The sequence below is a fragment of the Trematomus bernacchii genome, unplaced genomic scaffold (assembly GCF_902827165.1).
Source record: "Trematomus bernacchii unplaced genomic scaffold, fTreBer1.1, whole genome shotgun sequence".
In the NCBI taxonomy this organism is placed as follows: Eukaryota; Metazoa; Chordata; class Actinopteri; order Perciformes; family Nototheniidae; genus Trematomus; species Trematomus bernacchii.
In genome coordinates, this window is record NW_022987869.1 from 7,364,544 (window position 1) to 7,381,652 (window position 17,109).

Consider the following 17,109-nt stretch of genomic DNA (forward strand, 5'->3'; position numbering starts at 1 on the left):
GCAATATAGAAAAGTAGAATAAGTAAGAAAACGTTACATATATATGTGCATATGTAGGCTACAAATGTTGATTGTGTATAATGTATATATATTTGTATACATATTTGTATATTTGTATTTTGTATTCCTCGGGATTGTGGGAAACGGTATTTCGATCTCTCTGTCTGTACACACAAACTGAAAGATTGACAATAAAGTTGACTTTGTCTTGACTTTTGATTTTGACAGAGCACTACCAAAAAAATTATATATGCTATTCAATTCTTAAAGTGTGCAAAGTAGCTGCAGTTTTTTAAAACTACATGTTTAAATGCAATGAGGTAGTGTGAGTACATTCTGTGCAAAAAACACATGAGCATGTACTGCATGTATTTAACGCGTGACACATCTTCCCAATATAAACGATCTTTGTGTTCACACGCCCAGCCTCAGCACCAGCGCATCCTTTCTCCACGGGGCTTTCCCCCCTCAGTGCGCACGACATTAAGAGGAGCCATGAGAGGGGTGAGGCCTACAGGATAAGCACACACTGCTGGACCCTCTTCTCCCCCCGAGCTCGAGTCTCTCGGTCCGGTATGTCGGTGAGCCTGCTCTCGCCATGCCCGCTGCTGAACGCTCCGTGCTGCCGCTGCCGCTGCTGCTCTTTCTGCCGTCGCTGCTCCTGATTTCCTGCCTGGATGAGGCGGTGGGAGCAGCGGAGGAGGGCGGCGGCCTGCCCTCCTCCTCACCCGGGGACAATGGCCTCACCGTCGCAGTCGTCGGAGAGCAGTCCGCCACCGAACCCACCGCCCCGGGTAGGTTTCCCAGCACCACCGCGGTGATAGAAGGTAAACAAAAACAGAAAGGAGCTGCCCGTCATTCAGGCATTGTTAGGGGGAAATGGAAATGAGCTGCAACACAGGAAACAGTGACTCATAACTGGATCGTGGAGGAGAGCATGCTGTTTGTTTTTGGTAAACATATTGTTTCATTGCCTTTGGTTTTTTTTGCATCAAAGTGCTGCAGCTTTATGTGATGTTTTTGAGGCACATGCTGTAATACATTATACATTCAGCCAAAATGCCATTTAATTACTTTTAACACTCCATTGGCAACATAATGGATACAGTATGGATGAAAATGAGTCTGGCCAACAGGCTAATAGGATTAGGGTGTATAATGTGGAGGTTTGGGGATTAGGGTTTTTATCTTTGTGTCCGAGCAGGTGATGTATTACAGTACCTGTGCTCACTGATGGGTGTTGTTTACAACTCAGCATGGATGGTGGATTTACATATTAAACAACAACAACAAAGGACATTTGTTCTGTCTAGTCACTCCGGCTCTGTGTCAGATTTACATATCGAGACAAGATTCATATATATACAGCAAAACAGGCAGTTTGCACTGTACAATCAAATGATTACGCTCAGCTGACACTTGAATATTACAAAAATATACATACAAACAAAGATATAAACTAGCATAAGAATTTCTGTAAATAAATACAAGCTGACTTACATTTAAAAATCTCAGAATAAAAGTGTATGTATAAATATATAAATAATATGCATAATAACAATGGATAGATACAAAAGTATGAATGTAACAGTGTACAATATACAACAATATAGTGACAGCCAACATGAGATATAATTAAGCTTAGCATCACCATACTGATAAAGACTACAGTGCGTTACAAGAACATTCATATTCAAAACAACAGCAGGGAGATTTCATATATAACCCTTTCTAATCAAGCTTCTTCCCCCCCCCCCCCCCCCCCCCCCCCCCCGAGTCATTTACTTCAATAAGACGGCAAAGTGCATTCTGATAGAGATTAGAAAAAGACTGAAAAAGGATGAAGCTCAATAAAAAGTAGAAAGGTCTAACATGGCGCTTGTGATGTATTTCCACCCCGCCACAGACGCAGCGGTGCCTGCCTCATCACTTTTTCATGGTGAGAGAAAGGTTAGCTGTACTGCTGAGAGGAAGTGGCTGAGGCTGCTCTGCATACAGATAGGACACATGCAAAGACACACGTACTACCAAGTACTTCTAGCAACCAGCCAGCGTACCAACCTATTAAGTAACTAAGTACATTTACTCAAGCACTTAAGTTTCATTCCACCGGCCATAAGACTATTAAACACCTGAACTCTGTAAAGAACATCCATAAACATTCATCTGTTTGCATCTTGCTCATTATTTATCTAATATATCATATTCCATGTACTTATATATAGTTTCTTCTTGCACTATTTCTAGTTTATTTGTACACATTTTGAGAGAATTCACTTCCGTTTTTTGCTACTTTGTACTTAGGTAAATGGTGTACTTTTCCTCCACTACATGTATTGAATACCTTTAGTTACTTCACAGATCTGGATGAATGATGTGAAATCTAACCAAGTGTTAAATCAGACTTTAGTTCCACCTGGAGTAAATCCACAAGCTACCCTGCAGTATACAAAGTCATTCAAACTAGCTGCACCTTTACCAGCTTTGAGAACACTTTCATGATCAATCATTATAAAACATCATATATATTATTTTGAAATGGACCAATCTTTTAGTGCTTTAAGTATATTTTGATGCTTATCCTTGTACATAAGTAACATCTTGATTGCAGGACTTTTACTTAACATAAGTACTTCTTCCACCTCTGATTAATACAATTGATTTCCTTGTGGGATTTTGACAGTGTAATAGAACGTTTGTACATTTGGTTGCTTTAATAAAACCTGGCCTTTTCTCCCCAGAGCCTGAGTTTGCCCTGAGGGTCCTGGTGAGGGACCTGGTGACCCGCCAGGCGCTGCCGGGGGCTTCAGTGGACGTTTACCTAAACCACACCCTGAGGAGCTCCGTCCGAACGGGGGAGAGGGGGGAGGTTCTGCTGTGGGTGGCGTACAGCCCAGGCCTCAGCCTTACTCTGCTGGGCAACATGGAGGGCTACGTCCCCAGCCCCCTGCCCTGGAGCTCCACCAAGAGACCCAGTGAGTGTCCCCACAACAACTTATAAAACCTTTTGGCTATTGAAGAATATGTCCGATTTCTGAGGGAAAGATTTGCCCAAATGTTGTCATTATTCTACCTTTGAATCTGGCTTCTCTGCTAAAATGCTAATCGCTGAATCCAGACCAGCCCCAAGGTCACAGCTGACCCTGACCCCCCCTTGCCGGTGAAGAGGATTTTCCAACAAGGATCGATCGGACCAAACAAAAACCTAATTAAGCCATTTAGCTCTTTCTAGTACTCAATTGAAAACGTTTTGCTCAAGGACGCTTTTCTCTTCCACAAACACTATTTGATATTCCTGTAGGAGTCCGTTAAAGGTTAAGTAACACTATAACTGTCCGATTTTAAAATAGGCTGTGCAGCCATTTGTGATTTATGCCAGCAACCTGCATTATTGATGTTCATTACAGATGAATGAAGTGTCTGCGACAACACACAGCGTGTCACAGAGGTTTGCTCATGACGGAGCGATTTATGTTCAAGTGTAACGGGACCCCTTCATTGGATTGATTTATTTTCTTTACAGCAGCATGTGTCTGACTCCAGCGTGGGGGGGGGGGGGGGGGCATATTCCTGTCTTTGTCCTGCGCCCAATCCCATGAGGAGGGGGGTGGGGGCTCCACCGCCACACAGATCTCATGTTGGTGTAAAAGAAAAAAGGGGCACGGGTCTATTGTCCACTTCCTCTCTGAAATGGACAGAAAAAGAAAGGAGGTGGTGTTTACATCAAAGATGGAGGAGGGGGGATGATGAAAGAGTGTCATCTGGAGAGCTGCTCTGCATGATCACAGGCGCCTCCCTTTTGTGCCGCCCTGCCGAACCCTCAGAAGAGGATGGAGGACGCCACCTGCTGGCGGTGTTACAGATCGACAGAAACAGCTCGTGTTAGGAAGTAAAAACTGGAGAATGACACAAATACTTCTCTCCTTACTCATTAAATCACTTTTAAAATACAAATAACATCTGTTTTTTCCATGTTTGTTCTCAAAGGATTATTTATAGATTATGTCAGTTCTTTAATGGTGTCTTTTGTCTCTTAGAAAGACATTTGGAAGCTTTTATAATGAAGAGTGTGTGTTCTGTTTGCAGTCTTCTCTGCGGTGACGTTGCTGCTGCTCCCTCACAGTCAGGGGAACATCTGGCTGTACCCAGACTCCGTCCTCATCACCGGGAAGTTACCTGGTGAGGTTCAAAAAACTGCACACATATGTACATTTTAAATATGAATAGGAGACAGTCACCACTAATATGACTATAGAGGTGAACTATGATACTGTTTTTGTTTCTCAGATAAATTCAAATTTAAGCCACCAACATCCTTTGGTCTTTTTTTTTTTCAAAATAGATATTATCACTTATCTTTCAGATGGTCTAACAAAATCAGAATCACTTTACACATTCGAAACATACTGTGTCCAGATGTAATCAAACGCCTTCATGTTTTATAGACAGCTCATCCCAACCCAAGGTCCAGTTCCCGAAGAGCCTCCTCACCAAGTCCGATAACAGCAACGTCTCCTCGGTGACGGCGTACCTCACTGTTCCACAGCACCACCTAGCCAAAGACTGTGCCAACTGCACCCCCGGCCTCATCAGCCAGAAATCACGTGAGCATTAAATAAAGCCTTACTATTGTTTAAAGCTAGTTTCTAATCAATTGTCCCTAAAGAATCCAGACCCATTTCTACTTTGGAGAACATTATGGGGAACATCATTCAGACTAAATAGACCACATAGAACACATTTCTGACAAGTAACCCCCCCTAGTGTCAGATATTTGAAAAGTGACATATATGTCGTTAATGGTAAAGTCATTGTTATTTATAATTGAATAAATTAGGATGATTTTTTGGTTAAAATATTCTATATTCTTCAATTTAAACAAATTTAAACTAAATATAATTGAATCGGCTAAATGAACTAATCATATTTCTAATTGTGACATACTAGATTTTCTGATAAATGTTAAGGTTCCGATGTGACATGAATGTCACAGCGATATTTATCTCATTTGTTTCATATCAATTTGATCATGAAATGTTAACTGTAATAAAAGACATGTTATGTAAGCATCATAATTCTTGAATTGCTTGAATCTTACCTTAAGCAACAAAAAACAAGCTTTTGAAATGTAGCTATTTCTGTCACATGTGTTAGCCTGGCACATCTTGGACTTGTTGTTATGGCAACACAAAATCACATGACCCACCAGACTGTTCAGTGTGTCACTTAAGGACTTCATGAGATAAAATAAAGGCTACAACTGTATAAGGAACTTTCCAGAACATTTAAATGTCGTGTAACATCTGTGTCACCGTGGGTTCTTATTGGTTAAAGACTTGGTTGGGCACAAAGGGCCAGCATCTTTGAATGAAGCAGATTCTTTCAAACTATAATATAAAAAAATGCAGATCCGAATGTAACCATGTAAACGTCCTCTGACTGGATCACTGCTTCCTGTGTGGGAAGTGTTGAGAGGCATCGAGCTGAAGGCGGTGGCAGCGGTGGATATCCTGCTGTACTCTGAAGGTGAGGAGCTCCAGGTTCGAGGGCCCATTCACATCAGCCTCCCCCTGGGACACAGCACCCGCCTGAGGGCCTCTGACACCGTGCCAGCCTGGGCCTTCAATGTAAAGACAGGTGAGGATAAAAGAGAACAGAAAAGACACACAATGATGTTAAAAGAAAGACTGACACATGCTAATCACAAGAAAAATAACCTCAAAAAGGATCATATATGGTGACATAAAACAACATAGTATCCGTCAATTGTACACTTAGAAGGGATCATTCAGATTGCTTAAAGGGGGATTATATGGGGTACTAGTTTGTGGCAGGTGGCACGTCCTCAGTTTGGAGAAACAGAAAGAAGTTCAAAATCAATATCAGCTTGAATGCACGCTATATTTAGAATATTTTCACAGCTTTACCTTGGTGTCAGACAGGTCTTTGTGAAGGTGATACGAAGCCGTTATATCGCTCTCTTCAAAGCCACCAGACTCCATTGACAAAAACAATCATTTTACTTTTTGACTGGAGTTAAAAAAAAAAATTCCCTGCTGGTGGTCCACTCCATTTCTCTGTAAATGACCTCATTCAACCCCACCGAAAACATCCACACTATGGGTTTTGGAAGTAATATGGTCTGTGTTTACATTAGCAAGCATCGCTAACACTCAGAGCTAATGCTGTGCTGGAGAGAGTATGTGTAAAGAAGCAGGATATAAAAGGTACTGTCCTTGTGGTAAACCCGCAAGAGAGAAAGCGTTTGAGCTCGGTACTGTTTCAGAAATTATCCCTGATGTGGTTTGGAACATGATATGGCGTTTAATCACCGCAGCGTTTAGCTGAGTTTCTGCTGGTAGACAGCCTTCTCTTCACAGAGCTCACTGCTTACATGCGGATGCTCCAAAGGGGCGTGGCCAGCAGCTCCAAAGGGGCGTGGCCAGCAGCAGCTCAGTTACAATTAAAGGGCCAGACCCAGAATCAGCACTTTTGTAACAGGGCTGAAACAGAGGGGTATGAGGCATGCTACAATGGGGGATCTGTTTGGTGTTTTGAGCAAAACACTTCAGAGACATGTTTTCTATATATCTGAGACCTATAATATATGCCTACAAATATTATAATAGGAGACCTTTAATGATCTGTTCCATTCCAACAGGTGCCTGGGAGAATCAGGGTCTGGGAATAGTGAAAGCAGAAGGTAACGAGCTGGTTTGGACCTACACTGCTTCCCATCTGGGATACTGGATCGCCGCCCCGATTCCCTCATCACACGGTACCTTTCCCTTCACAAACTCCTGTAAATGCAGATTGAGACGTTTGTATTAGTAGATCTCTCATGTCTATGTTTTTATCTGCGTTTAGGTTACCTGTGGCATGGAAGCTCCTTTGATTTCACATCGTACCACGCCTACCTGATGATGGGAATTATGGGAGCGTCGCTGGCTCTGGTCATCGGGTGTCTCTCCTTGTTGCTATGTCACTGCGGGTAAGAGATCTGCTCAGAAGGGGTTCAATATGCAGTTTAAAAAAACAAATGTTACATTACTTGTTTAGTAAGACTTCATTATTTTATAAGTATATACATATATATATATATATTATAGTAGTACAGTATATATAATGTACTATTATATATAGTACATTTTATGCACTATATATAAAAACTCTTATTTACAGTTGTCTTATTATTATTGAGACATAACTAGAAAATGTATTTGGGGAAATCTTAACACTTTAACTTGCCATTAGTTCGTCCTAACAAGTGGAAAGATCCTGTATTCCATCCTGATTCATCTCTGTTTCCTCCTATAGGCGAGGTTCTTATCGAGAGCCTAGGAGGAGAGCACGCTTTTCCAAACTCACAGTGGTGAAGAAAGACCAAACCACCTCCACCCACATGGAGGAGGGTTTGCTGTTCCGTTCTGGCGACAACAGCCTGGCTTCCTGCAGTGTCCAGTGCGACCCCTCCCTCACACCGAGGCATAAAGCCAACTACAACATCTATGTGGAGGATCCAGGGGGCCGCCCGGGGGCCGCCCTGTACGAGAACATCGCTCTGGATCGGATCAAAGGCTCCCAGCAGCCCTCTCACTACATCAACAGTGACGAGGTGGCACGGATTCGGGAGAAGTCGGAGCAGAACCGTTCCAACATGAACTCTACAAACTTCTTTCAAGATAAGCTGCTCCACATGGCTATCATCCAGGCTCCGGAAAACTGCAAGTCGGCCACTTTCCCCCGCAACGACGCTCACTCAGATCCTGATAAAGACAACTACACCCAGACACTCCCCAAAGGTGGAAGCAGCCCCCAGCAGAGCAGCCAAGATGACCCCCAGCCTCTGGAGACCCCTCCTCCAGGCGCTATGTGGGGCCGCTACAATAACCCGCTGGAGTCCTCCGTCTCCGTGCCTGGGACTCTGAACGAGGCGGCGGGTATGGGGGGGCACGGGGGTCCCAGCGAGCTGCAGGGGATTTCCGAGCGCACTTTGCTGGAGCTGACCCGGGGGAAGTCTCAATCCCGCGCCTGGTTTGTCTCCTTGGAGGGGAAACCGGCCGCCACGGTGCGCCACTCCATCATCGAGCTACAGGGCCGCCACCGCCCCCACAGCAGCAACGACACCAGCCTGGACTCGGGGGTGGACATGAACGAGCACAATGTCCGCGAGATGGAGCGCGACAGGAGATCCATCCGGGCCTCCTCCCTGCCCTACCGCAGCCGGGGGGGGCGTTACAGCGAAGAGCAGGACCTGAGCAGCAGCGAGAGCGGGACCACCGCCACCTGCACCCCCGAGGACCCCTACCTCAGGAACATTTTAGACGGGAGCAGCGGGGCCATTCCGAATATCCCCGAGGAGCGAGACGGGATGGATACGTCCAGCGCTCAGGAGGACAGCGAGTCCAGAGGGACGCCCCCCCCACGCCGCCTGAGGAAGGTGAGGGAGAAGGGGAAGACGGAAAAGAGGAGCGCCAAGCACGTCCGCGAGGGGAGACCCCTGACCAAGAGAAGTTAGAGCATGGCAAACATTACGCTTTTTTTTTTTCATCAATGCTTAATTTAAAGGTCACCTATTATTCAAAATCCACTTGTTCTCTGTGTAAAGAGATTCTGAACGTTGCAGGAAAAAGAATTTGCTCACTTTTTGTCCTGAATCTCCTCCTAGAGCACCATTGTGTTCTTTTTAACCAAATGTCTCTCAGAGGGGCGTGGGGAGGGGCTCCTTACTTTCATCTAAAGTAACAGACAGAGAATCAGCACTTTGGAAACAGGGCTGAAACAGAGGGGATTATGGGATGCTGCAATGATCTGTTTGGTGTTTCAGCCAATCAGAGACATGTTTTGAATATATCTGAGACCTGTAATATATTGATGAAAAACAGTATAATAGGGGACCTTTAAATGTCACATTGAGCTGTTTTCATCACATGGCGTCTTTCAAATGAGCTCTCGCAGGCATTGTTGGTGTTATGTGATTGTACAACTTTGCCAAAGAATGCATAGCTCAAGATAACAAGCAGGATCATGTTTAATCATAATGCTGTTTTACGAGTGTGTGCACCACCTTTCTCCTGAACCTGAACATCACCAGCGAGACTCTTCACAGCTAAATGTCCGTGAGAACACCACATCCCACCGTCTCCAGTCCCGGCGTTAAAGAGGGTGCCTTCTTGCTGCCTGTCATCATTAAAATATGATCACATAGGGCACAGTATTTGTCTAGATTTAGTCAAATCCGGTGAGTTTGCAGGATGGACACAGTGCACTTATCCTCACCATAAATGCCTGCTGTTAATGAATAAGATACACTAGCTTACTGACATGATGTTGTCATCATTCGGCCTCATTATATTGGATTTCTTAAGAACTATCTTCAACTTTCCACCTCTCACTGACTCCACTGGATTCATTGTGAAGCTGCCATTTTGAAGTTTTAACACCTGATATTTAAGGTTTTAGGCCACGATAATTTTAGAATGCATGAAAATGAATGTTTCCTCGCGTGTATGAAAATATTTTGTAACTAACTTAGAGCTTTAGTCATCAGCTGTTTGATTACTTGGGGGCTGAATGATACTTTTCATTGTCTTGGAAAGAGACTCAGTGTTGTGCTGCCAACTGTAAGGGATTATAAAACAAAAATACCCCAGGACTACGATTATCACAATTTATGAATCACACCAGAAGCCCAGCAGATACACTCTGAAAACAACAACTCTACACTTTACTCAATTAATTTGGTGCCTTGGAGTTTCCAGCATGTATTCCCAAACCTCTTAATACTTTGTCCTACATGTATTTACATCCTGACTCTGGGTATGACCGTAGAAAGAAAAATGTTTTTTAAAGGATTTTTTGAAATAATATTTTGTAAAGTGAAAAAACGGTTCAATATTAATACTACACGCTTTGTTAAAAGGAGAATTCTAACAACACAACTGACGTGTAACCTACTAACAACCAATTTGTATAAAGAAGGATTTTACTTTAAAAAAGAAGTCTGCCATTCTCATCTGTCAGCTTTACTTTTGATTCCAATAAAGCACACTACACTTTAATATGTGCCCTTTTGTTACACTGGCACAAAGAGCTACATTTTTAGACTCTATTACGGCAACAGCACAATATCTGAACACTGACACCGGTCATCCATGATAACGTTTGGCAAAACATCACCACAAAGCAGTTTTACGAGCAATATTTACCATCATTTGAAAATCTAAAATGGAACTCTTAACAGTTTTGCCATATTCAGTCTTCCGTATAACTGTAAAAATGTTCCCCGATGAGTTCACTTCGTGTATTAGGCTGGATTCTGTAGCTACATTCATGTGTTCTTCTGTGTGTATATAGTAAAGCAACATTTCATGTATTATGTGGCTGTGATTTCACTTGTTTTGTGCCGTTTTTCTTCCATCTCAAAGTCTGAGAGGTGTGTTTCGGTGAAGGTTTTTAAACCAGTCATGAGAGGTTATCCGTATGATTTGTTTAAGGTTAGCCTAAAGAGTCTTTTAACAGGGAGTGTACAACAAGCCTGAGCTTTGTGATTTTTAAATGTAGCAACAAGTGGAGCACTTAATCATTCAGTATGCTTACAAATGAAAATATCTTCTCCTGGTAGCCATCAGCTTGAAAACACAGCACACAGTCGTTTGTGAACTCTTTGTGCTGATGTACTGCCACTCCCGTTTTAAAGTGATCTCGCTGAATGTATTTGTATTTATTTGAATGTGTTCTCCAGTGTGCCCCTCTTGTGTCTACCCATTGAACCTTGTGGGCTTTTGTTTCTTCCAAAATGGGCACCTCTTGTGTTTACCTCTGTGATTATGGTAGTGTTATTAGTATTGCCTTTTTGTGCACTAAATTAATAAACTTACTTGATACCAAACATTGTTCAGACTTTTCATTATTCAAATTGCTGTGTGTTTATCACGACTCCAAAAAGTTCCAGCACTGGGTTCTCTCTGAGCGGCCCCTTTTCCACCAAACCAGTTCCAGTTCTAGCTGATAGTATATATGTATATATATATATATATATATATACTATCATATGTATATATACAGTATAGTATAAGCCTATATTCCTACTACTCTCTCTCTAGGTCGTCCTCAGACGAGCCCTCCATCGTCGCTTCCAGTCATCCCGGTTCTCCATACATCTAGCCAGTTCATTGGTACTTTGTGCTCCTGCACTGCTACTGCAGTATTCTTTACCTTTTTTAAGAACATTTTAAATGATCCTGAATTTTTTATATTGTAGTATGTGTAGTTTAATGTTGAACACACTGCTCCTATAACAAAATATCTATCTACAAAATATATATCTATCGATCTCTCTATCTATCTCTCTATCTCTCTATATATTGGTCAGAGTCACTGGAAAGGCAGAAGGCCAACTTCCTTTCACTGGTTGTCCAATTGGGGGGGGGGGGTTATAAATGACATGTCCATCCAGGGGGACGGGGTTGGACTTCCTCAAGGTCGTCAGTGTGGAACTAAAGTGGGTAACCATACCACCTTTTATACCTTCACCTGGCTGCTATATCGCTAAACTGTTACTGCTACTGGATGTCCATCTTGTAAATTGTGTAATTTTGATAGAGATATTAACCCAGATGTTTGTACCCACGGTGAAACAGATGTTACATGACATATAAATGTTCTGGAAAGTCCCTTATGCTTATAGAGCTTTAGCCTTTATTTGATCTCATGAAGTCCCTAAGTGACACACACTGAACAGTCTGGTGCATGGAAACATTTAAGGTTAACTTCGACCTCCGGGGGGGTCTTACTATGGAGGAGTGGATTGAGCAGTGCCTATCTCCAGAAAGCACCTAAACGACGACATGCAGAGCTACGTGAAGAGCAGGTAGACCAACTGGAAAAGTACCACCATTCAAAAGCTTTCTGATGCGGGTCTTGAAACAAAGCAGAGAAATGATGACCGTTAGTGGCCACAGGTGCGAAAGCTCTCTCCAGAGCTACTGCAAGCCGAATCTCGGGGACCGGAGAAAGTGGAGCAATATTCTCTCCACGCCAAAGAACAGCCTAGAACAACCTCAGCCTATACAAGTAACCACGTAAGCCATGCTACTGATGCTGGACAGTTTTTCAGTGGCTGCACAATAAACGGCAACTTTTTGAACTTTTTGAAAGGACGTCCCATTGCTCTTAATATGGTTTTAGGTTGCTGTTGAAAATGACTCAGAGTTGTCGGATGTGAGGGAAGGGAGACAGAGTGGAATTGTCAATGGTGGGGAAGGGGTTGTTATTGTTGTTGGTGAGGGATTTGGGACCTTTGTGGTTTCAATTCTACAATAAGTGAAACACACAAACCAAAAGACATCAAATGTTTGTAGCACATACACTCATGACTGCCACTTTCTGACCTGAAACATCTGCTGGTGACAGGGCATCAAATCTGTCGGCACAATGCTGAAAATCCACATTTCCACATAATTTCCGTTGTGTTTGATGACATGTCCTCTTCTGTGAATATCAGGACATTTGAATCTAATTTTACAACATCCTCACATCTGTGCAAGTGGTTTCCGTTAAGCTGTTTTGGGACTGATAATGCTTCATGGGGTCATGTTCTGGCCAATAGCGCCACAAAAGTCCTGAAACATGACTGTAGTGAAACCTTTTCAGTAGGGGTGAGAATCACCAGGCTCCCCACGATACGATACTATCGCGATACTTACGCCACGATACGATAGTATTGCGATTCCTACAATATGCTAAGTATTGCGATACGATATATTGCGATATTGCAAATCACATGGGTCATATGTCCGTCTTCCCTTCCTGGTTAAAACATGTATTTGCAATTTGAATAGTTTATGTGAATAACCCAATGTGTGTTCTTTGAACCTGAAAAGGTTTTTGTTACTTTCATTGCAATTGTATACATGTCTTAACGTAACTTCCTGTTTTATTTACGACCATCTTTCGGAGGGATATGTTACAGTTTATATACAAAAAATAATAATAATACAAATAAAAATAAAGTTTATATAATAAAATATCGATACTTGGCATCCGTGTATCGATACAATATCGCGATACTATGCTGTATCGATTATGTCCCCCACCCCTAATTTTCAGCAACCGGTAATCCATGGAGCAGTTTCAAGATCTGTGTCTCTACAAGTCCACGCTGAAATGAATCTGGACGGAGCAGAAGTATTTTTTTAACATTGCATGTCAACAGGAGAACATTTACAGTACAAGGGTGGGTCAGCTATTTGAAAAAGAAATAAGCACACAGCATCAAATACATAAGACAGGTTCAAAGGGAATTGTTCAATGTTAGATGCAATATCGTTTTAAATACTTTTTTTTCTATCATGTTCAATGTGCAAAGATTCAGAACCAATCTTTTAACAATGTATCACATAATAAAAAGAGACCATATTATTGAATAAAATAAACTGCTGAAAAAAAATGGGGCTTTGGATCAAACTATTATTAAAATGTTTAATTTTTGTATTTATTTAGAACCAGCTGGGTACTTCAGATATACCTTTTATAATAGTGTCTACTTTCGTCCCTCCTTACATTACGTTACTTCAATTACATGCATTTAGCAATAAATTCCCTTTATGGTTCATATTTGATTCTTTATTTGAAATACATGTCTTTTTTGAATGCAGTAGGTGAACACCTTATTTATTAAACACAAATACAGTCAATGCTTTTGATGAATGTACTAATCTTAAACAGCATTTGTAAACTAAACTGTTCCTACATTTTGTACATTACACTATAAAAGATAACGACCAGCAGAGGGCACCGTTGCTGAGGAATATAAACTGTTGCTGATTAGTCTCCAATTTCAATCATTTAGTGAAAATAACCCTTTTTTGATATAATATAGTTTATTTATAGTAATACATAATAGCCAGTCTGTAACCTTGTAGGATTAGCACTCTTTTTGTAACTGGAATATTCACATTTTTACTATAATAATCACCTTTAATTTATTGTTTTACAATCTGTTCATATCTTTTTGTACGCATGAATATAACTGTATGCATACATTGACTGCATTCCTCTTTACACCTCTGTAGATAACTTTATTCTAAAATGTATTTCTGTTGATATTTTAGGACAATGTTTGCACCGTTTCATTTCTGAGATTCTCACTTCTACTTCTGTGATTTTCTTTGTTTTCACATCGGCTATCTGATGAGCATCGTTGGAGCTTATGATTCATTATAAGACAGATTCAGAACCAGAATCAGAATGCCTTTATTCGTCCCACAGAGGGGAAATGTACATTTGTTACAGCAGAGCCAAAGACAGCCTAATGTTAACTAAGAAGCATGCATACAAAAGAAATTACACTATTTAGTAAATACACGTCCTGTAACAGTTCTGAGATATAGCAGCCAGGTTTATATTGAACAGTTATTAACGGCATATATATTTATATTGCACATCATTTGTATTTCACAACAAAGGGTTTTATAGCATAGTCTGTATAGGGGTCTACCAGGGACCATGATGGTTATATAGTCTGTGTTGGGGTCTACCATGGACCATGATGGTTATATAGTCTGTGTTGGGGTCTACCATGGACCATGATGGTTATATAGTCTGTGTTGGGGTCTACCATGGACCATGATGGTTATATAGTCTGTGTAGGGGTCTACCAGGGACCATGATGGTTATATAGTCTGTGTTGGGGTCTACCAGGGACCATGATGGTTATATAGTCTGTGTTGTGGTCTACCATGGACCATGATGGTTATATAGTCTGTGTTGGGGTCTACCATGGACCATGATGGTTGTATAGTCTGTGTTGGGGTCTACCAGGGACCATGATGGTTATATAGTCTGTGTAGGGGTCTACCAGGGACCATGATGGTTGTATAGTCTGTGTTGTGGTCTACCAGGGACCATGATGGTTATATAGTCTGTGTTGGGGTCTACCAGGGACCATGATGGTTATATAGTCTGTGTAGGGGTCTACCAGGGACCATGATGGTTATATAGTCTGTGTTGTGGTCTACCAGGGACCATGATGGTTGTATAGTCTGTGTTGTGGTCTACCAGGGACCATGATGGTTATATAGTCTGTGTTGGGGTCTACCAGGGACCATGATGGTTATATAGTCTGTGTTGTGGTCTACCAGGGACCATGATGGTTATATAGTCTGTGTTGGGGTCTACCAGGGACCATGATGGTTATATAGTCTGTGTTGTGGTCTACCAGGGACCATGATGGTTATATAGTCTGTGTTGTGGTCTACCAGGGACCATGATGGTTATATAGTCTGTGTTGTGGTCTACCAGGGACCATGATGGTTATATAGTCTGTGTTGTGGTCTACCATGGACCATGATGGTTATATAGTCTGTGTTGGGGTCTACCAGGGACCATGATGGTTATATAGTCTGTGTTGTGGTCTACCATGGACCATGATGGTTATATAGTCTGTGTTGGGGTCTACCAGGGACCATGATGGTTGTATAGTCTGTGTTGGGGTCTACCAGGGACCATGATGGTTATATAGTCTGTGTTGGGGTCTACCATGGACCATGATGGTTATATAGTCTGTGTTGGGGTCTACCAGGGACCATGATGGTTATATAGTCTGTGTTGTGGTCTACCAGGGACCATGATGGTTATATAGTCTGTGTTGGGGTCTACCAGGGACCATGATGGTTATATAGTCTGTAGGGGTCTACCATGGACCATGATGGTTGTATAGTCTGTGTTGGGGTCTACCAGGGACCATGATGGTTATATAGTCTGTGTTGGGGTCTACCAGGGACCATGATGGTTATATAGTCTGTGTTGTGGTCTACCATGGACCATGATGGTTATATAGTCTGTGTTGGGGTCTACCAGGGACCATGATGGTTGTATAGTCTGTGTTGGGGTCTACCAGGGACCATGATGGTTATATAGTCTGTGTTGGGGTCTACCAGGGACCATGATGGTTATATAGTCTGTGTTGGGGTCTACCATGGACCATGATGGTTATATAGTCTGTGTTGGGGTCTACCAGGGACCATGATGGTTATATAGTCTGTGTAGGGGTCTACCAGGGACCATGATGGTTATATAGTCTGTGTTGTGGTCTACCAGGGACCATGATGGTTATATAGTCTGTGTTGGGGTCTACCATGGACCATGATGGTTATATAGTCTGTGTAGGGGTCTACCAGGGACCATGATGGTTATATAGTCTGTGTAGGGGTCTACCAGGGACCATGATGGTTATATAGTCTGTGTTGTGGTCTACCAGGGACCATGATGGTTGTATAGTCTGTGTTGTGGTCTACCAGGGACCATGATGGTTATATAGTCTGTGTTGGGGTCTACCAGGGACCATGATGGTTATATAGTCTGTGTTGTGGTCTACCAGGGACCATGATGGTTATATAGTCTGTGTAGGGGTCTACCAGGGACCATGATGGTTGTATAGTCTGTGTTGGGGTCTACCAGGGACCATGATGGTTATATAGTCTGTGTAGGGGTCTACCAGGGACCATGATGGTTGTATAGTCTGTGTTGGGGTCTACCAGGGACCATGATGGTTATATAGTCTGTGTAGGGGTCTACCAGGGACCATGATGGTTGTATAGTCTGTGTAGGGGTCTACCAGGGACCATGATGGTTATATAGTCTGTGTTGTGGTCTACCATGGACCATGATGGTTATATAGTCTGTGTAGGGGTCTACCAGGGACCATGATGGTTATATAGTCTGTGTTGGGGTCTACCAGGGACCATGATGGTTATATAGTCTGTGTTGGGGTCTACCAGGGACCATGATGGTTATATAGTCTGTGTTGTGGTCTACCAGGGACCATGATGGTTATATAGTCTGTGTAGGGGTCTACCAGGGACCATGATGGTTATATAGTCTGTGTTGGGGTCTACCAGGGACCATGATGGTTATATAGTCTGTGTTGGGGTCTACCAGGGACCATGATGGTTATATAGTCTGTGTTGTGGTCTACCAGGGACCATGATGGTTATATAGTCTGTGTAGGGGTCTACCAGGGACCATGATGGTTATATAGTCTGTGTTGTGGTCTACCAGGGACCATGATGGTTGTATAGTCTGTGTTGTGGTCTACCAGGGACCATG

At 42.4% G+C, this 17,109-nt stretch overlaps 1 protein-coding gene across 1 annotated transcript; it reads left to right on the forward strand.

Moving 5' to 3' along the window:
- The first annotated feature begins 598 nt into the window (after positions 1-598).
- On the forward strand, positions 599-8,591 carry LOC117469201 (protein FAM171B). Its single transcript, XM_034113582.1, has 8 exons — positions 599-827; positions 2,742-2,975; positions 4,087-4,179; positions 4,446-4,604; positions 5,467-5,637; positions 6,662-6,778; positions 6,868-6,991; positions 7,318-8,591. Exons 1-8 carry the CDS (start codon positions 599-601, stop codon positions 8,516-8,518), a joined length of 2,328 nt encoding a protein of 775 aa, XP_033969473.1. The 3' UTR covers positions 8,519-8,591.
- The last annotated feature ends 8,518 nt before the right edge of the window (positions 8,592-17,109 follow it).

Excerpts from the sequence above, each read along its gene's own strand:
- LOC117469201 (XM_034113582.1), top strand. The coding sequence starts at position 599 with ATGCCCGCTGCTGAACGCTCCGTGCTGCCGCTGCCGCTGCTGCTCTTT. Across the intron at positions 2,976-4,086 it reads GAGCTCCACCAAGAGACCCA|TCTTCTCTGCGGTGACGTTG; the intron begins GTGAGTGTCCCC and ends TTCTGTTTGCAG. Across the intron at positions 4,180-4,445 it reads CATCACCGGGAAGTTACCTG|ACAGCTCATCCCAACCCAAG; the intron begins GTGAGGTTCAAA and ends CATGTTTTATAG.